This window comes from Caretta caretta, chromosome 11 (genome assembly GCF_965140235.1).
Source record: "Caretta caretta isolate rCarCar2 chromosome 11, rCarCar1.hap1, whole genome shotgun sequence".
Classification (NCBI taxonomy): Eukaryota; Metazoa; Chordata; order Testudines; family Cheloniidae; genus Caretta; species Caretta caretta.
In genome coordinates, this window is record NC_134216.1 from 59,993,532 (window position 1) to 60,014,673 (window position 21,142).

The following is a 21,142-nucleotide window of genomic DNA, read 5'->3' on the forward strand; positions in this document are numbered from 1 at the left end:
CCTTACTCAAAAAGCAAAGCTAAAGTAAATCACCAAATTTAAAGACTGATTTCAAGGAAATTTTTATTCACCTAGACCAGTGGTCTCTAAACTTTTTACGCCCAAGATCACTTTTTGAATCTAAGGGCAACCCAGGATCTGCCCCGCCCCTTCCCCAAAGCCCTGCCCCACTCACTCCATCCCCTCCCCCCCCCCACCCTCACTCACTTTTACCGGGCTGGGGTAGGGGTTTGGGAGGGGGTGTGGGCTCTAGGGTGGGGGTTCACAGTGTGGGAGGGGGCTCTGGACTGAGCCTGGGGCAGGGGGTTGGGGTGCAGGAGGGGGTGAGGGGTGCAAGCTCTAGAAGGGAGTTTGAGTGCAGGAAGGGGCTCCAGCCTGGGGCAGAGTGTTGAGGGTACAGGGTGCTGGCTCTGGGAGGGTGTTTGGGTGCAGGAGGGGGCTCTGAGCTGGGGCAGAGTATTGGGGTGCAGGAGGGGGTACAGGGTGCTGGCTCCAGGAGGAGGCTCAGGGCTGGGGTGCAGCCTTCCGCCGGGCAGCACTTACATCCAGCAGTGCAGCACTTACGGTGGCGGGTGCAGCAAGACTGAGGCAGGCTCCCTGCCTACCCTGGCTCCACACTGCTCCCAGAAGGGGCCAACATGCCCCGGGGGGGTTGAGGGGGGAAGACACGTGGCTCCGTGCGCTGCACCTCTCTGCAAGCAGCTCTCCCAGCCAATGGAAGCTGCGGTGGTGGTGCTTGCAGGCAGGAGCAGCGCACAGAAGAAGACCCCTGCTCTCCCGCACCCGTGGGGCCACGCCAGCTGCTTCTGGGAGCGGCGTTGGGTAGGGAGTCTGCCTTAGTGGCAGCCACGCTGTGCTGCCAGAGATCGCAATCGACTGGGAAATCCTCTAGGTTGGTGACCAGTGACCTGGAAGGTTTTTTTTATTTTTGTTTTATTAACATTGGACCTGTTTACAGACCTTAAGTTACTTTCCTGCTAAAATGTTTAACTTAGTTTTTTGAACTATTTTGTCTAACAGGAAAAATTTCCTTCCCAGTTTAGTCTGATGCTAAAGTACAGCCCTTGATTATACATCACACCAATGCAATCAATAGTAAATAATATTTCACCCTCATATAGCACTTTTCATTCATTCATTTGTACAAAACAGGACATCACCCCCATTTTACAACTGGGGTACAGATCACCACCTGCAGCCAATCTTAAATCTCCCTGTGATTGCATGGTATTACCCAATTAGCCAGGTACACTGGGATTTTCCACCTTAATTAGAAGTATCTGAATTAACCTACAACCTCCGCGTGGCACATTGAGGCAGATGCCAGTTGGACATATTGTTCATAGAATCATAGAATATTAGGATTGGAAGGGACCTCAAGGAGGTCATCTAGTCCAACCCCCTGCTCAAAACAGGACCAATCCCCAATTTTTGCCCAAAATCCCTAAATGGCCCCCTCAAAGATTGAACTCACAACCCTGGGTTTAGCAGGCCAATGCTCAAACCACTGAGCTATCCCTCCCCTTCTTCTCTAAGGAAGACTGGCCTTGCAGACAAAGAGGACTTTACCTTTAGGAGAGCTTGCAGCCAGGGAGATCTGAGCAGGTCGTATAACACTCCAACTCCATTGACATCTCTTTTACAGAAGAGACTCAATTCTTGTAATACTAGAGTCAGAACATGAGATAAACGTGAGCCCAAGAAACAAGGAAGTGCAGTGCATTTCAGCACCAACAGCTGAACAAAAAAGCTAAGTATTGGCCCAGACCTCTGAGAAGGTAATTCATTTGAATTTACATTCCCTTATAATGTGTCCCAGATACCCAACTGGTAATTCCTTAAGAAAAGGTTCCCTGTCCTCAGCTCTATGGTACATACCTTCTTATCAGCTGTATTTGTGCAGGGCAAGCAATTGTCCACTGATCAGAGAAACATATTCCCCATAGGCATCCCACACCTACTAAGTTTGAATCCAAGTTGACATTTATTCCAACCATGTACTGTAGTAACTCTGCCTTGCCCATGTTTTAGGGATTTCTTTTAGATTGTAAACTCTTTTGGGGGCAGGGCTTGTATCTCTTCTCGACAGCGGAAAGTGCCAACCACATCTCAAGGGCTATCGAATATATAATAATGATGCACATTCCAGTCTGACCTGATAGTTCAGTTAATAAATCTGTACCACTATCAGCCATCCTGTACATTACCTGCTGGGAATGGGGAAAGAGTCAGTCTTATCAGAAACACCACCATTTCCCCTACATAAAGAGAACAGGAATAGTGTGCAGACACAATGGAAATCTAGACCTATTTAGAATCTGAAGGAGGCATAAGACTTTTGGCCCTTATCAGTTTATGACCATTATTCAAAATCAGGCCTATATGCAACAGGAAACTAGATTTTTCCAGCAGTATTGGATCATTTCTAAAGTCCTATGCTCTGCCCAGGAAATATGAGAAAACTGAAAATATTAACATATGAAAGTCTGAGGATATGTGGCTAACTCCCATTGAAAGTCAATAGGACCTATGCATCTAATTCACTGAGGCACTTTGTAAATCCCACTAGGCACCTAGCTGCATCTTCAAGTGCCTAAATACCTTTGTAAATCTGCTCCTAGATGATTTTCTGACACAGGCCAAATAAAACTGATCTGCTCCCTCACCCCCAAATACACTCCGATTTTCAACACTTTCTATTATTTCCTCTCTTCCTTTTTTGTGCTTCCACAGGGTGACTATGCTTCTCCGTCCTGCCTCAAGTCAAGCATCTCACTAGTAAAACCAGTCAAGGGACAACATATTCTCTTCATTTCCTTCTTTCACTCCCCTTTGTTGTTAAGCGCTGAAGGCTGGAATGTCGTTGCCACAGTAACACTGTCCAGGCTACTAAGCTGTTACAGATGCTCAGTGCTTCTGTCAAGGTTCCTTCCCCACTCTGAACTCTAGGGTACAGATATGGGGACCTAGATGAAAACCCCCTAAGCTTATTTTTACCAGCTTAGGTTAAAACTTCCCCAAGGTACAAACTATTTTACCTTTTGCCCTTGGACTTTATTGCTGCCACCACCAAGCATCTAACAAATATATAACAGGGAAAGAGCCCGCTTGGAAACGTCTTTCCCCCCAAAATCCTCCCAAACCCTACACCCCCTTTCCTGGGGAAAATCCTCACCAATTTGCATTGGTGAACACAGATCCAAACCCTTGGATCTTAAGAACAATGAAAAAGCAATCAGGTTCTTAAAAGAAGAATTTTAATTGAAGAAAAAGTAAAAGAATCACCTCTGTAAAATCAGGATGGTAAATACCTTACAGGGTAAACAGATTCAAAACATAGAGAATCCCTCTAGGCAAAACTAAGTTACAAAAAGACACAAAAATAGGAATATACATTCCATTCACCACAGCTTATTTTATCAGCCATTTAAACAAAACAGAATCTAACACCTATCTAGCTAGATTACTTACTAAGTTCTAAGACTCCTTTCCTTTTCTGTTCTCGGCAAAAGCATCACCCAGACAGAGAGAACCTTTGTTTCTCCCCCCTCCAGCTTTGAAAGCATCTTGTCTCCTCATTGGTCATTTTGGTCAGGTGCCAGCGAGGTTATCCTAGCTTCTTAACCCTTTACAGGTGAAAGGGTTTTTCCTCTGGCCAGGAGGGATTTTAAAGGTGTTTACCCTTCCCTTTACATTTATGACAGCTTCTCTTCTTGGAGCTCCGGTGTTATCAGCATTGGAAGAGAGTGCAGCCTGCTAACTTAGCAGACCTTGATGTTACACGTAAGAAAGACCACAAGCTCAGTTCGGTGACAAAGGCACTTGGCCAAGTTTATTGCGCTCAAGACACATACCGGCTCCCTGTCTCTGTGGTTACAGGTACACTAACACATGGTTAGGAGTGGTAAGGAGTGGCTCAGTCATCTGTGGGAGTCTCTTCTGTCACCTCGGCTGCACAAAGAATTAAGGTGAGGTACCCCAACATTTATCGACTGAGACAAAAACTTACTTACTACCTTATGGGTTTCATGACATCTGCTTGTTACCTCCCCTTGTACTTTGCTCCTGATGTCTCGGGCAAAACATCCCTCTTCATCACTTCTGTCAAACCCTCTTATTTTGCGCTAGGTGAGGGTGTACCTGGGCTCATCTTTTGGAAGGTGTTCACGTACATACCCAGTGCCAGGTACTTCTTAGGAGTGCCTGTGTTTTAGCAACGCTAGCAGTACCCTTGCCAAGTTTATGTATCAGACTGCGAACGTGTAAGCACCTGCTTTTAATACATGGCCTGACTTTGGTTCACAGCTTAGCCTGGATTTGCTGACTGTGGTTCAGGCCTCAAGTCTTGCACCAGGCCCCGTGCTCCATGCTCGCTCTCTCTTGCACTCTCTCTACACTACACCCTTTTTGTGCTTTTTTCTGTGCTGCCTTTATGCTTGCAAATATCTCCCTGATCTAGTGCACCAAACAAGTTTCTTCTCATTCAAATGTCTCATAAAACCTCAATTCTTCCACCCGACTGATCATTCCCTCACATAAAATTTATATTAAAAAAAAAACAACCTAGCTACAATACAGTCAGCTTGGGCCACTGCAGATAGTTACGCCAGAAAAAGACTACATCTCTTCTTTTGTTTCCTGCCCTCCTGTCCACAGCCTCTCTACATTTATTGACAGTTCATTTTGGTTTTGCTATCACTTTAGGCCTTGAGCCTTATGCCTGTGCTTAGCTTTAAATTAACTGACTTCAAAATAAAATTATTCAGGTGCTTGTTTGCCAAATCAGTGCCTTAGAGAGTGTCAGCTTTTTGAGGTACGGACTTTGACCTACATTATTGGGAAACACTAGTGATTTTGGATGCTCAATTTGAGAAATTTTAAACAGGTGCCTGATTTGGAGGGAAGGTGCTCAGCGCTTTCTGAAAAAAAAAATCAGACTCTTTTAAGGCATTTAAAAGCAGGCTTCCCAAATTCACTACTCACTTATAAAAATTTAAGCCCTTACCTCAATTGTGCCTGTAAAGCCTGACTCACACCTGTCTGGTACTATATAAAGAATCAAAAATCCTGTTCTTGCTTGGAATTTAGTCTTGTGATGTATACTATCAGTAATATTGTAAAATATCTGCTGACTTGATAAGAAAATCTGCATGTTCTTTCTTGTTTTGAAAAAGAAACACAAGAGTTATGTGCTGTACCGGTTTCCTGGCCATGTACTGCAAGCATCTCCATCTTCTCCTTCCTTCTAGGAGATTCTCCTTGTTTCTCTGAATGGATCATTCACAGCAGCAATGTTTCACAAAACAGACTCCGAACTGGGAAACAAAGAATAAGCATGTTGGAATAACTTTCGATTTGTAAGAAAGTAGAACAAAAATACAATGGGGGATGAAAATAGTGTTTCAGATTCAAATGTCACAAAACAAGATCACGACCAGTTTAAATTAGATATGGGCCGAGAAAACCAAACTGGCAGGACTTGCATCTCAGTTTGAGTCCATGTCGACTGCTAAAGGTTAGGGTGGAATTCAAATTAAAATGCTTTTAGCCTTGTTCATCTCTAATTTAAACAGAGCAGAAGAATATGGTGCACAAAGCCCTGGTGCTCAATGGGCAGCCTACAGGTCAAAAGTAGTCCATGGCTATATTTAAATTAGTAAGTAGATGTATTCTCCATGGGACGCTTGTGCTAAGGTGCATTTCTTTACCTTGATCAAAAGAGTCTCTGGCTGCTTGTAGCACATCTTGGTGCAAGACCACATTTAATATTATCAGCAGTTAATGGGAAAGGCTTATCTGGTCAAACCATTAACTGTTCGAATTTTACCACCGTATTAAACAAGGCATCACTCAGACAGTACGGCTCAAATCTGTTTACGCCTCACATACAGCCCTCCAATTCATGGTAAGTTGCTAATGTGGCTCTTAGCGGGACAAAAATTTGGGAATCCATAGTCAAAAGTAATTGTAGATTTAGTGGTAGTCTTATGTGAATTCATAATTAGCAATACTTTGAAGAGTTTGCCCCATTTGCCATAAAGCTGTTATAGTTTATTGGGTACATCCACATTTTACAAAACTCAGTTTAGATATGACTGAACTATACTGGCTCCTTGCAGTGGGAGGGGAGGGTTTAAGTTGCATGTTTTCAAGGAGTGTCTATGAACTCAAAATCTGCATTACAGTATTACACTAAGCCACTGTATTTAAATTATGAAGTTTCCACTGCCCCCTCAAAAACAAGTCACCCGTGTGAAAGCATGCCATACGCCACATTTTTAAATGCACCACCACGGATAGCTGTAATTTGTTTCCCCCAAGGTATCTGAAAATAAAAATGAATAGCCCGTTTTTCAGTCTACAGGAACCGTCAAGTTAAAAGTCATTTAAAAATAAACCAAATTTCTTGACCTATTACTAATACGTTAGACTATTCATATTGAAAGAATTTGGAAAATCAGATTTGCTTTCCTACCACTAACAGGGCCAGAATCTGCAAAGACGTCTTTGTATAAAGAGTTTAATTGCCTCCAAGTTGCTCTGGTATTCCAGACTTTGCCAGGCATTCCAAGGTATTGACTTCTTGGTATTTCTTTCATCTTGGACAATAAAAGTAGGCTTATCGCTACCACACCCTAGTTCTCATGCACTAATTCAATGCTACAGTGAGCAAGGGAAAGAAGCCATTTAAATCCAAAGTGATTTTCAATTTCATTAAAATTACAAACACTGCTATTAATATAGGCTTTCATCAAACTTACTGTATGAACAGCCTTACAGTATCCCTCTAAAATTTTAGGTATAAAATTATGAAATGTAAAGCGTACACCAAAAACAGCATTAAAAACCAATAAATTCCATTTTTTGTTTTCACTCATAAAAACACTAATTTTTTCCTCAATTTCTCAAAAAATTCCTTCCAACAATCTCTATGATAACATTAAGCCCAATTTACATTTTTATGGGCAGCTTAATACAGCAGTCACCCCTAAAAACTTAGCAACTTTGCCTTCGAGAACTAAGATCCTGATCCTGAAAACACTTATAAACATGCTCAGCTGTACCCAGGTGACATCACTAGAATTGATGGCAAGAGTAAAGTTAAGCATGTGCAGCAGTGTTTGCAAGACTGGGGCCTAAACAGTCTTATCTGAGTATTTGCAAAATAATCTAGACTTGCCTATACTTTCTGTATGGAAAAACGAAGACATTAAAATTAAAATTATTTAGTAATCAAAGGCAAAATTTTCCTCTCTTTTAGGGCAGCCCATGATATAAAACCTGAAAATGGTGTTTGATTATGGAAACACTAATACTTTCCACAGCAGCATGAATCATGGCATTCAAAAATGCTTGCAACTTAAACAAGTTCTTTAAACTTTTTTTTAAGTACACAACATATGGGCAAATGAAATCTGTCAAATGATTACATTTTAAATTAATGATTAGACACAATGGACAACACACCCAGACTGAAATCAGAGGAAACTCTCCATTCCATTTCTTTTAGCAATTGTTGCTATAGGGAGACTGGATCAAGGATTTTTAGAACTGGTATTTTACAGTGGCGGAAGAGTGAATCATCTATTCTAGAGAAAACTGAAGTTTTATGTTCAGTTTTTCATTTCCAGCAGCTCAGTGCCATTCATGAATCTGAAGGAACAGGATGAACACACCACATTCAGTCACATGCAATCTATCAGATTTGAAACCTAGGTCTCCAAAAGTAAAAGATCTGTATCAACCTAGTGTGTCTCCTGGACCCTAATATGATCTGTGTCTTCAACAGTGTTCTGCGTAAGGTTTCAAGGTATAGCCAAGATTACAATTATAAAATTAACATTGAAGAAAACCCTTCCACTGAGAAATTCCTATGTTATAGCTCAATCCAAAGGTAATGCCTCTCACAAACATTAATGAATTGCAACACAAAACATTTGAGCAAGGGAACCAATAACAATACTAATGTACAAGTAGTAAATACCATACCAACCTGTTTTAGATATACTGCAGTTTATCTCCTGGATTACCAAGGCAAGAAGGCAGCCATTTTCCCACTACTGTGGATGGGAAATTTATAAGGTACACCAAGAGATTTATTATCATGATCTGCTTATAAAAGCAGAAGGAATTACTGTCACTTTTACTGCACTTCTTAGTGCCTATTTTTGAAAGGCACTTCTTCTCTTGGGTCATGCCCTATCTTGAAAAGGCAGCTGGGATCAGGGAGAGAATTCAGAAGAGATACCCGATTATGGTTTAATCAACGTACTATTGAATATACCCTATTCACCACAAATTTGCCCCATAAGGGAGCAAAGAAAAGTACCATTTTAAACGTTTGGGGATCTGGTAGGTTCTCGTGTACTGCTTGTATAATTCTATTCCAAGAGATGGTAAAGAATAGTCTTTGAAAACATGCCTTATTGTTTTTTTTTTTTTAAAAAAACATAACCCAGGCTTCCCCCAGCACAGTGTGATTTTCCTACCCCAACAATACACTGAGCAGTTTCTACTTCATTTCCTCTAATGACTCGAACTATTATTCATACATTTTATACATGCGGAGGTTTTCCCCCCTGTATCTTGTAGGTGCCGGTATTTAATGTTCCTCAATAACTTTGAATCTGTTCCTTTAAGAGTCTGTCTTCCCCTTTGTTAAGCAGAGCTGATCTGCCTAATGCTGGGATTTAAACCAAGGAGGCTATGTAAGACAGATCATTAAATACCTGCTTCCTAAACTACTGAGCCATTAGAAAGAGCAATGCAGAAATCCTTTATTGCAGGGTGGCAGAGTGAAGGAAAGAAAATGCTATATGAAGGAGTAAATGAATTCAGGATAGGAGGACTCCTAGCTTCCATTCATTTCAGTCATACTGAAAACACATTACTAACTGCAGGATTTTGTGATATATTTGCAGTTTAGGTGCAACTGTTCAGACTGGTTCCAAAATGCAAGTGCAAACTGCACCCACAGAAGGGGAGGCAATGTTTCTGTAAACGTACCCCTATAGTCTGTGTGGAGAAGTCCAATTCATTTCTTATTGTGGAAAACTAGTCCTAAACCATTTGTAGCTTGATAACTATTCAGACATTGAAGAAGTGGAGATATGTCTCAACAGCTCTGAACTGGGAATGTGGAGCCAGACTTGAGTGCAATTTATTTTTAAGATTATACTGATAAGACATCCATACCCCATCTGAGAAGAGATTTTCTTGGTTTAAAAAAATCCCTTTATCACACACAGGCTTTCTGGGAACTGCAGTTTACATTGAGAAGTTGAAGCTACACTGGAAAATTTCATTTTGAGTAGTCTAAAAGTTTTAAAGTTATGTAGGATGACCATGCTCATCTCCATGTATTTGTTACCACATATATAAATTTTGTAGTAGCTGGTGAATACGAGACAAAAAATAATGACGTATTTTTATAGAGCCAGTCTTCCATCCTCAGGGATCTCAAAGCACTTTTCAAACTATACAATTCATAAACAATAAAGACCAAACTGTTAAGGCTAGGATTCATTCCTGATTGTACTTTTCCATATTTTGTCCAATCCACATTTAAAGTCTCAAACAATGGGGTTTCTCACTACATGTCCCATGGAGTAGACAGGGGATTCTGAGAACACACATGTGGTAAGGTAAAATATAAACCCTAAAAGGAAGCAGAACAAAAATGTTACAATGCACAATATCACCTTCATTATAAGTTTTCCCAGAAGCCTTGGTCAGGAAGAGAGTTTTGGGGGAGTCTTGGAAGTAGTTCAAGTTTTCTGCCTTCTTGTATTAGGTCCAATAAGAGTACCTTTTATTTCTCTTTATTGAAGTCTAAACTAAAACAAAAACCAAAACAAAAAAACCAAAAACCAAAACAAAATCTTTTCAGCTGTGATAATCGCATTGAAATTCCCACCAGAATTCTGATCCCTCTGCCTCTATTTTCTTGACTATTGTAGTCACCAGCCAAACTTGCATGCTGATGTATTGCCCAATGCATAAGGGAGCAGAGCTACGTGATTATATCCTCTTATGATACAAGCAAGTTGAAAAATACTGCATCTCAATGAAAGGCCCAATTACGTACTCCTTACAACCTACAGGGAATTCTCTTGTGCAAGAAATATTGATATCAATATTTGGCTCATGAAGGGAAACTCAAGTTTGAGTATTTCTCAGCTAAGGTGAAGTATACACAATAGATATGGCACCCAAACCAAGAAAACCCACATTTGTAGCTATCTGAGGCATATTTTACAGGTTTCCCACTGGGCAGCTATATTTCACTACAGTAAATAATTGTCAAATAATTAAGTCATGCCGCAAATAAAGCTCAGGCGCATTTCTGGAGGGATAATGACTTTTGAGAGCAGTGTCTCTTTACAATTTCTGGCAGATCCCTTACTCCTTTGTCCATTAAACTAATGCATAGCTCCTGTTTACAGACCATTTGTTTTAATTGAGAATGGATGTGGGATTGGTCTGAAAGTAAGTGCTGTACATGTTACCTAATTCTGAACTTGCCTTTCGCCTTATGGTCACTGACCTCAGTTTTCATGAAACTTGGGTTGGGAAAGCTGTTGCCTGTTGGTAGCCAGCAGCTGAGTGGGAACTCTTGTGCAGCTGTCAGATACCAGATGTGAATGTCAATAGACAAAAACCAGTTACAGATTTCTGGGCCCTTTTACCTTCTAACTGTAGGTTTCCTACTTTACTTTGAAAGAGAAGACATCTAAATATCAAAAGTTTCCATCAGCCACTCAGATTCCTCTCTTTCTCACAAGGTTCACTTCATAGGTTAAAAGGTGGCAATTTGCAAAGAGTGTGGCTACAGTGAATACTCACATACCTCAGGGTTGTTCCAGCGTATGAGGCACTAAGCCAAAGCAGAGGATCTTTCAACTTGTGAGACCCATGAAGCCTGACTTTAGTAGATGCTAGTGCTGAAAGATAATCAGGAACCACTAAGGGAAAGACACATCCCTTGATCCAAGACAGGGCGTTAAAAAGCAGCAGCAAGCAAGACTCATCCAACCACATGGCCTACCCAGGTAGCTACTAGGGAAAGGAGGATAATTATGATGACATCTTCTACAGGGATTAGCACACGGGTGGACAAACTTTTTGGCCTAAGGGCAATATCTATTTGGAGAATTTATATGCAGGGCCATGAATGTAGGGCTGGGGCAGGAGGTTGGGGTGCAGAAGAGAGTGTGGGGTGTGGGAGGGGGTGCACTGTGCAAGGGGGGTGTGGGATGTGGCAGGGCGCTCAGGGCAGGGGGTTGGGGTGTGGCAGGGCACAACAGGGGGCTAGGGAGCTCAGGGCAAGGGGTTGGGGTGCAGCAGGGGGCTCAGGTGCAGGAGGGGGTTGGGATGCAGGACATGGGGTTAGGGTGCAGGAGCGGTTTGGGGGTGCGGGCTCCGGCCCGGCGCCACTTAGCTTGAGCAGCTCTGGGGTGGCAGCGTCGCGCAATGGGGCTAAGGCAGGCTCCCTGCCTGCCCTGGCCCCACGCCGCTCCCGGAAATAGCGAGCATGTCCAGCAGTGGCTCATGGGGGTGGGGTTGGGCAGGCGGCTCCGCCGCATGCTGCCCTGACCTTCAGGTACCATACCCAAACTCTGATTGGCTGCGGTTCCCCGTTCCCAGCCAATGGGAGATGCAGGGGGTGGTGCCTACAGGCCAGGGCAGTGCTTCTGGGAGTGGCGCAAGGCCAGGGCAGGCAGGGAGCCTGCCTTAGCCCCACTGTGCTACGGGCAATCCCACAGGCTGGACTGAAAACCCTGACAGGCCCAGATATGGCCCACGGGCCACAGTTTGCCCTCCCCTGGATTAGCAGCTGGGACTCTGCTAATCTGCCCTAGCACTGATATGATCATGTATTCTACAGGTGTCACAGCCCAGAGAGTCTCCTCAACCCAGGATCATAATAAATTAGATGGCAAAGAACTACTAGAATATTTGGCTTATCTCCCTACCAATGTAGCACTGTTCCCAAAAGCATAAAAGTGTATACACATTACACACATTTTAAGAAGTATGCATCACCATAGTATCTGGGTACACCACATAATTTGGATGAAAAAGCACATTTCTTCAACAGCAGGATGCAGAACTCCTGCATCTATTGAGCCAACTACCTAGAACAAATACTGGCAGGGAACTAATTCAAAGGGAAATTCTAATACCTACCATTAGTCACATGGGTGCAAATTTACAAAGCTTTCTGAACATGGCCAGATTTGAACTCGGATGAAATTCTACTGAGAACAAATGCCAGAGATGAAGTCCAGACATTCAGAAAATCCTGCCTACATCTCCTGCAAGCTGCCTTGCAATATCAGTGATGCTACTGAGCACTGATGTGGCAGAACATAGAGGAAGAAGATGAGCCAATCTATAAGATTACCAGGACCTAGATAATTTAGCTCTTTGTAGATTACAAATTAGTACTAGGGCAGGGTGAAAAAATGCAAAAAGCTTAACTGAAAAAATTAATGAATTGTTTGATGAATATTCAACCAGCTGTAATTATTCACTTCCAGGTGAAATTTAAGGTGTTAAGCAGGCAGTGTATATGCCCGAGAACAGATACAACGTGCTTCCACTGACCTGCCCTTCTCAAAAGTTTCTAATGCTTTGTTAAACAACAAACTAAAACTGGAAAAGTCACTTGATTGCTATGCCTCAGTTTTCCCATTGATGCAATGAGGATAGCATACTTCCCTGACTTTGTAAACTGCTTTGAGATCTACTGGTCAAAGATAATATTACGGTTTTTATATATATAAAATTTTGGATTTACTCTACCCTGTTTTTGACATCAAAAGAGTAAATATTGAGATCTGTTCTTGAAGTTATTCCATGGTGCCACGGTATTGATGTCCACATGCTAAAGTTGCTAATGTAACAAAATATTTGCACATTATTTGCACTGATCTACATTCAGTTATATGTTGACTTCTACTTCCCTCCTGAGCAATTTCCTACTACCTCCACTACATGTATGTAATATTGTTTATAATCGGGACAGTTCCACTGTCAAAGAGTCTGCCGATTAGGTAGAGTATTACATAAGGAAATTACGATTTACAGTGCACATGGAGTTCTGTGAAGCAGTCATCATACTCTCTTTCAGCTGATAATTTGGCCTTGGGTACACAGATCAGCCACAGTTAGTTCATGTTTATTGCTTAAACACATGCTGGCTGACGTATAATAAAGTATGAAAATTAACTCATTGACACACATGGCAAAATCATTCATCATAAGAATGAGATATTAAAAAAGTTGTTTTAAAAAACAAATGCAAAGCAAGGGATATTTGACCAGTCTATTACATTACATACAATAGCAATAAAAGCAGTTAGAAAATTAATCTGGATCTTTACTAGCAGAATAATTACTCATTCTACTGGGTAGAACCTGTCAGTATCATAATGCCTTCTGAAGTTTTGGAAAAAATGCATTTGTTGAAGTCAACAAAATTCTGTTAACAAAAATCACATGATCCTATTTTTATTAAGGAATAACTTTTCCCCTACACAAGTTTCCAACGTCAAATCTTTAGCTAGCAGGCAAAGAACTAAACAGATGTCACAAGTTTATTTAGGGTCCCATTGGTACAAGCCAGATATTTTAAAGACATTTAAATTGGTTTACCTAGAATTATGTCACAGCAACGACATCAAAAACAAATTTCACAGTTGCAGGTGAGAAATGCATCTATGCTGTACAATTTGTCTCTTTCAGCAGAGTGTAAAATTTCTTACCTGTAAATGTTGCAGTATACACCATGTTCCAATCATGTAGAATTGCCACAAGGAAGAATATCTGTGGGCTATTAGTAGCCTAAATCACCTCACCGCCTTAGCTAATCTATGGACATCCTCCCCTTTCTAATCCGCAGAAATCTAACCTTAGAACCAGGGAGAGGAGAAATCTTCTTAACCCTTTTCTTGCATAAAAAGCCTACTTTTAATCATCTTTAACTTATGTAGTTACTTGTTCCCACCAACTTTCCCCAATGACCAACACACTTGGTTCTTAAGGTCTCTCTGCAGTACCACGCCTGTAAATGCAGATGAAGAGAATATGTAATATTTTAGCTTTGATCTCCTATTACACGCAAGCTGAAATCCTGTAACAAGGAAGAAATACCCAGATTTTAATTTATGAACAAAATGTGGTAAAATAAAACGTGGTAAGACAAGTAATAAAGGGAGAGAATCCCTGCAGGTTAACTCATTTCTTGGTTACCTACAGGAGCATACAATCAAAGCTGCCCCTTACTGCATCAGACCACAAAGGTTGAAAAGAGGAATCTTGTCTGATACACATTTACTCCCAAGAATCTTGTCAGCTAATAATTGAGCCATACATCAGAAGGATCAGAAATAATCCACTCACACATTCAGTTGTTTCCACCAATCAGAGGACAAAACACATTCGCAACATCATTGAGTTGCATAAGGGGATTATAAACCTAAAGCAAGTTATTCAATTCTCAGACTTCACATCAGACAATCGGCACTGTTAGAAATTGCCACATCTTTGCAGGTACAAAGTCCCTTTCACGAGCAAGAAATGGGGAAGGGCTGAGGGGGAACCATTTACTGTCCTTAAATCAGTTGCATTTTAAGGTTAAATTTTTTTTCCTACTTTCTTCCTCACGCTTTAAAACACAAATTGGGGCTTTTAATGTGCTTTGAACCACAGGTCAAGGTTAATTGTTTCTACTGAAACTGACATGAATTTTGATCTTCTACAAGAGACACAGGAAAATACTGTTTGTAACGTGATCAGCTGTTGTAGAAGAAAAACCGAACCCTGAATTTAAATCTTGGCAGGTGAGCAGAAGAAGAAAATTATTTCCGTTTATTTTAAATTGTATTTGCTCAAGTCAAATCTGCATGATATTTAGCATGATACACTGTTCCTTTTCAATAGCAATTCTCCCATCGCATGTTTCAACTTGATATTTTCTGTGCACAGAAGTTCTAAAAATTACCTACCTCGAAAATCTACAGCTAGACCAATAATTTACATTGCTGCCTAACCTTTCTTCCTCAGTCATAAGTCTACACAGTATTTGAAAATACTTACTTCTTCTCTTAGGACCACCGCAATTTTATTTTTCAATTGTCACCTATCCCTGACTCCCCCCAAAATATTCAGTATTACATATGGCTAACAAAACCACATTTTAAAGTGAACAATTTTGTTCTCAAAGCATCAAGGGGCCTGATTTTTTTCCCTGTTGAACTCAGTGGCAAAGTTTCAATAGGACATTATCAGACCCATCAACCATACAGAATAGCTTTTGGACTGAAAGGACAACTTCTCAGATACATCCAAAAATTGCAGCCCAGGAAGAAATCTTTCTACAATTATACAAACTAGGATTTCAAGCTGAAACCTTTTGAGATCACTCAGATATTAATGTGATGGTCACATAAATGTCTTGATAAATTAGAAGGAACTATTAAAATATCAGAAGATTGTTAAAATGCACACCATTTCTATATTGTATTGTATTGAATATACAATATATTGTATAATATTGTATCTATATTGAAGTAGTTCACCATTTCTATATTGGCTAAAAAGTCTTGGATGACTTGTATCAAACACCTTCATCTTTTCTCATGTGTACATATAGTAAATATATAGTCACACAAATATGGTAAAGATATAATAAAAAAAATATTTTTATTTGGACTTCAAGAATGTACTTGTAGAGAAAAGAAAGTAATCCCTTTGGAAACTCCACAAGGCTAAAAACTAATTTTTATCACCATAAGCCAACAGGATTCTGATTAAATGAGTCACTTATAGCATTGGAACCACCAATAAAAGTTTGACCTTCTTCTACTTAAATATAATTTTTTGGGGTGGGAAGGGGATAAGGAGAAAGTAGAGGACAATTGGTTTATAAATGTTTCTAATAAAAAGACATGTATTTAGGATGATTGAAGACAACCTGGGACTTTGTCAGTAACTATAAAATGGAGGAATACTTTCCTCCCTCGGAGGTATTCTGAAAGGATAAATATATAAAAGATTTGAAGCATTGTAAGATCCACTAATGAAAAATGCCATAAGAGCCAAAAATTATTAATTATTATTATAGTTTAAGGAGTCTTTGCTATGTTTGAGCATTTTGCTCTCAAAAAATGAAACATCTTACATTTTAAATAGGTTTTTTTCCTGTTTGTATATAGAGTTGCAATGGTATCTTCTTCCTTTAAAAAAAAAAATCTATACTGAAACGATCCATAAATATTAGTAGTCATTATACGTTGACTTGTTCAACACAACCATTAGCTTGGGCATCCAGAGTTAAGTATTACAATTTAAGTACCTTGACAAGACTTTAAAATATGGTAGTTGGCTTCAACTGTCCTCCATTTCAAATGTTGTCATCTTATTTTCTGAAGTGCATCATGCAGACCTTGCATCAACCTTATGCTTGGATGGACAGGAATGTCTCATCTTCTGGACTTGTACATAAACAGGAAGCCTGCCAGAAGCCTGTCAGTTTCTTGGATTGGCTAGTTAGTTCAGCCATATGAAAAGCCCACTATCTTGCTGAACCTACAGTTCCCTCTAGCCTGAAAGCTCTGAAGTACCTTTACTAGTACAAATATGAGAGAGTGTGTTGTTGTATCTACACAAATATTTTATTCTATCAAGGCTGAGATAACAGCTGAACAGAATTTTGCATTGAAGCTCAATTAATATTTCTAATTGAGGTTGTACACATATTTGGCTTTATTGTGATATTCTTTGACACCTTGTTTGGTATTTTCCCAGAAAAATGTTCACACCCAAGAGGAGAAGAAACAAAAGCACAAAATTTGCAAACAATATTGGTCTCTGCTAACCATAATCAAGAATGGGTGTATAAAAATAGATTACTGTAAATGCTAAACAACAAAAGTTTTGTCCATCTAGAAATTGATTTGCATCAGGCACTGCAAATTCTATAGGCTGGTAGAATGGAGATTCAGGTATATCAATTGCACCCAGGCTGGGAACATTTGGATTTTGTTGTAGCATGCTTTTTTTCAGTGTAATCTTAGGTAAGCAGGTGAGCTGTTGATGAACAGACAGTATAAGATAGGCAGATATATTGATAACAAATAAAGGATCAGCAGTATCATGATAAAGTTTTGAAGTACAGAGGAAATACAGGTATGTCTCTGAGGAAGGATTAGGGAGACAGTATGTATAGGAATGTGAAACGGAATAGCCCTTTATAAACATTGAGCCAAATCCTGCCCTCTGATGCATGTATGTGGCTTCCCCTGAAGTCTGCATGGGGAGGGGGGAAGAGAGGAGTTTGGCCTTATTTAGAAAAGCATGACAACAAAATGGGGGGGACTTTTCATTGCATAGAAAGACGGGAGGTGGTCAGTTTTTGTCAAGTTTTCTAAACTTGTTTTTAACAAGTTTTTGCAGACTTCAGTGGTTTAATGTCAGCTCTGCTTCCCTATATTTACTATAAATGTTTGGACTTCACACCTGTCAGAAGATGGCAGATCAGTAGCCCCACTTCCTCTGCTGGTAAGATTCTTACAAAGCGGTATAAAGTAACCTTCCCACATTTTCCACCTCCCCATTCCCAGCACTTATCTTGCTTTCAGCCGTTAGATGGGGACCTTTCTCTAGGAAGTAAGAATAATCAAATAGTTACCTTGGGGGAGGAGAGGCAGGGGACCTCTATATTGATGCAAAATAATATTAAACAAACTACTTTTATTTTGTTTAAGTCATTACAAACTTGTTTGCACCTTTGCTGAATATTGATATAGCTACACCAGTGGTATAGCCAGAATATTTAGAAATGTAACAATATACATCTATAGCTAATTATATTACAAAATGTTAAAGCTAATCAAAGAAATTCCAGAAGGGTTCTGCTTTTATCTCCCAAGGACAAACAAAGAAACCCTTTGACTAAATAGTGGGAGCCAGGTCCAGGAGGTGCCAGAAGAGAAATAATTAGGAAGAGTTGGCCTACCATCTCTTGTTCCTCGAAACTAAATATTTTTAATTGTTTTTAAAACAAAGTAACTTGGCATCATCAGCAGCAATCCCTTGATTTGAGGATGATCTCTACCACGGATTTATATATGGGTCCTGAAACAACTCAGGAGTCTGATCCTGGAACCACAGATCTGCCCTCAATAGGTACAGATATTTCCTGGTGGGCTAGCTGCCAGCTGGGAGAAAGTTTTCTTTTTCCATCCTTCTCTCTCTCTTTTCAGCTTTGAAGGCAAGGCACTTCTCCTTGAAATGGGCCACAGCCTGATGGAGAACATGGCACCACTGGGGTTGGTTGGTGGCATGCTCTCCCAGCTTATGATGTCTACATCAGTTGTCTTGATACACTTTGTAGCATTTCCTTTGACCACCATGGGTGAGCTGAGAGTAAAAGGACTTGTTTTGGGAGGTGAGACTCTGGCATCCGCACACAATGTCCAGCCCAGCAGAATTGGTGCATGAGGATCATTGGTTCAATGCTGGGGAAAATGGCTTCAGTGAGGATGCTGGTGTTAGTGCAGTGATCTTCCCACTTGATGTGAAGGAACTTCCGAAGGCATCATTGTGGGTACCTCTCCAGACTCTTGAGGTGCTGTTGAAAGGTTTCACATCCATAAAGGAATATAGGAATAACAACTGTCTTATAGACCTGGATCTTGGGGTCCTGCCGTAGGTAATGGTCTGAAAACGCACTGGAGTAATTTCCCAAAGGAAGCACTTGCGCACTGGATCCTGTGCTGGATCTCGCTGTCGATTTTTGCGTTTTCTGGAAAGGAAAATCTGCAGAGGACATGTGCATTCATGGTGTCAGTTTTGCAATTAGGAATAGTTAGTCAGCTTACAGTAAATTTTCATGCAACAATTTAAAACTAAACTTTTCAACCTCGCACCATTTAGGGACAATAGCAACACTGCCACGGGTGTGTGTGTGTGTGTGTGTGTGAAGAGAGACAGACAGACACACAATGCCAAGTATTTTTCAACACTTTTCAAAATTCATTTTTAAAATACATTTTAATTTTAGGAAATATTAACTGTAGCCAAATAAAGCCCTGATTAATTGTCTATTGAAATCAACAGGTGCAAGATAAAACAGTTACTTACCTGTACTGTGACTTGTTCTTCAAGGTGTTATGCAGATGGGTATTCTATATAGTGTGCACACGCCCAGACAAAGCTGGAGAATTTTACCTACCAGTAGGGGCAGCATTTGCACCCTGTGGCCCTAGCCCCTCCCCAGTCTATAGGAGAGCAGTGCCACCCAGACCCTCCTCAGTTCCTTCACACTGAATATTAAAAGTATGGACTCTGAGGCAGGGGAGACAGAGGGTAGGTTGTGGAATGGAATACATGTCTACATCACATCTCAAAACAACAACAGTTACAATACAGGTAAGTAACCATTTTTTCTTCTTTGACTAGATGCAGCCATGTATTCCATGTAGGTGACTCAAGCAATACTAGCAGGAGGTGGGGCTCCGAGTCTATTTAAACAAGGACTGCAGGATTGCCTTCCCAAAGTTTTCATCTGATCCGGATGCAGTAATAATGGCATAGTGGTCTGTAAATGTATGCACAGAGGACCAAGTGGCAGACCTGCAAATATCCAATATAGGAACCTCACTTACAAAAGCCATCGACATTGCCGGGGCCCTTGTGAAATCATCTTGCACCTTTTGAGGAGGCATAGTCTGAGCTACTTTGTATGCTGTCATGATGCAAGGGAGTTATCCACCTTGAAAGAGAGTGAGTCTGTGAAGAGAGCGCGCTCACCCCTTCATTCAGTCCGCATATGAAACAGGCGGACGAGATGAATGGCAATGTTTAGTCCTATCCAGGTAAAAAGCTAAAATATTGCATGACATCCAGTGTGTGAAGATGCTGCTCACCTGGGCTTGAATGTAGCTTAGGGAAAAAACACTGCTAGATATAGAACTTGGTTCATGTGAAACCGAGAAGCCACTTTAGATAAAAAGCTTAGGGTGCAGAGCAACAGGGTTACTTTGTCTTTGGAAAATTGCATGTAAGGAAGCTCTGCCATCAAAGCCTGCAACTCTCACACTCTCCTTGCAGATGATACCACCAAAGGGAAAGCAATTTTCTGACACACAAGGGAGAAAAGTTGCCAGAGGCTCAAATGGAAGTCCCATGAGAGCCATTAAGACAGCATTAAGGTCCCACAAAGGAACCAGTTCTTTAACCAGCACGTGGAGATGAGTGTTGCCTTTCAAGAACTTCACTGGCATGGAGTTTGAAAACCACTGATTTCGCATGGATGGGTGGAAGACCTGCTGCCAGATGCCCCAACTCCGACTCCTTCCCCAAATCCCTGCCCTGGCCCTGCCTTCCCAGTCTCCTCCCCTGAGCATGCCATGTTCCCACTTCTCCCCCTCCCTCCCAGCATGCCGGTGGCGAGCAGGAAGCGCTGGGAGGTAGGACGAGGAGCGGGGATGCGACATGCTCAGGGGAGGAGGCGGAGAAGGAAGTGGGGAGCTGGGGGGAGGAGCTTGGCTGCTGGTGGGTGTAGATAACCCACTAATTTTTCCCTGTGGGTGCTCTAGCCCCGGAGCACCTACAGAGTCAGTGCCTATGGTCAGGGCAGCAAAATAGTTACTGTGATATAACATAGGGAATATAGTTGCCAGGGTGACCATAGGGAATCTCACATATCAGATGTATTTGTTGACAGAGGTGGAAGACCCACCTTCAATGCTCTTTCCTGGGATGGGGTGTAGAAGAACTACAGGGCCTCCAGCAGGAGGCCACAAAGGGCCAGGCACACCCCATCACAGGGACGGGTATCGTTTACTGCATGTTTTGCCAAGGGAGGCAATGAAGCAGAAACACTCCAGATGGCCTTTGCAGGATCCAAGAGATCCTCATTTATCAGGAGGGCTACTCTCTCTCTAGAGCGAATGACTGGACAATATGCAACAGCTTATGCATAGTCTCCTGCAGAAAATTCAGCCTGAATGCCTACGGTGGTGGCCATATGCCTAAGGAGATACTGATATGACTTAAAGTCCTCAGGCATCGAGGGAAAGCCCAGCACAATAAAGTCATCCAGAGAGGATGAAGAAGTGGTTTGCTGAGTCAA

The 21,142-nt window shown here is 41.2% G+C and overlaps 1 protein-coding gene across 1 annotated transcript in view; it reads right to left on the minus strand.

Moving 5' to 3' along the window:
• Positions 1 to 5,572, minus strand: part of MPP4 (MAGUK p55 scaffold protein 4) — a 36,418-nt gene extending 30,846 nt beyond the window's left edge. Inside the window, exons 1-2 of the mRNA XM_075118079.1 lie at positions 5,199 to 5,572; positions 1,570 to 1,667 (exon numbers count right to left, since the gene is read on the minus strand). Of these exons, the coding sequence (XP_074974180.1) occupies positions 1,570 to 1,667; positions 5,199 to 5,280 (180 nt within the window). The 5' untranslated portion in view covers positions 5,281 to 5,572. The remainder of the gene's footprint in view (positions 1 to 1,569; positions 1,668 to 5,198) is intronic.
• Positions 5,573 to 21,142: the final 15,570 nt, after the last annotated feature.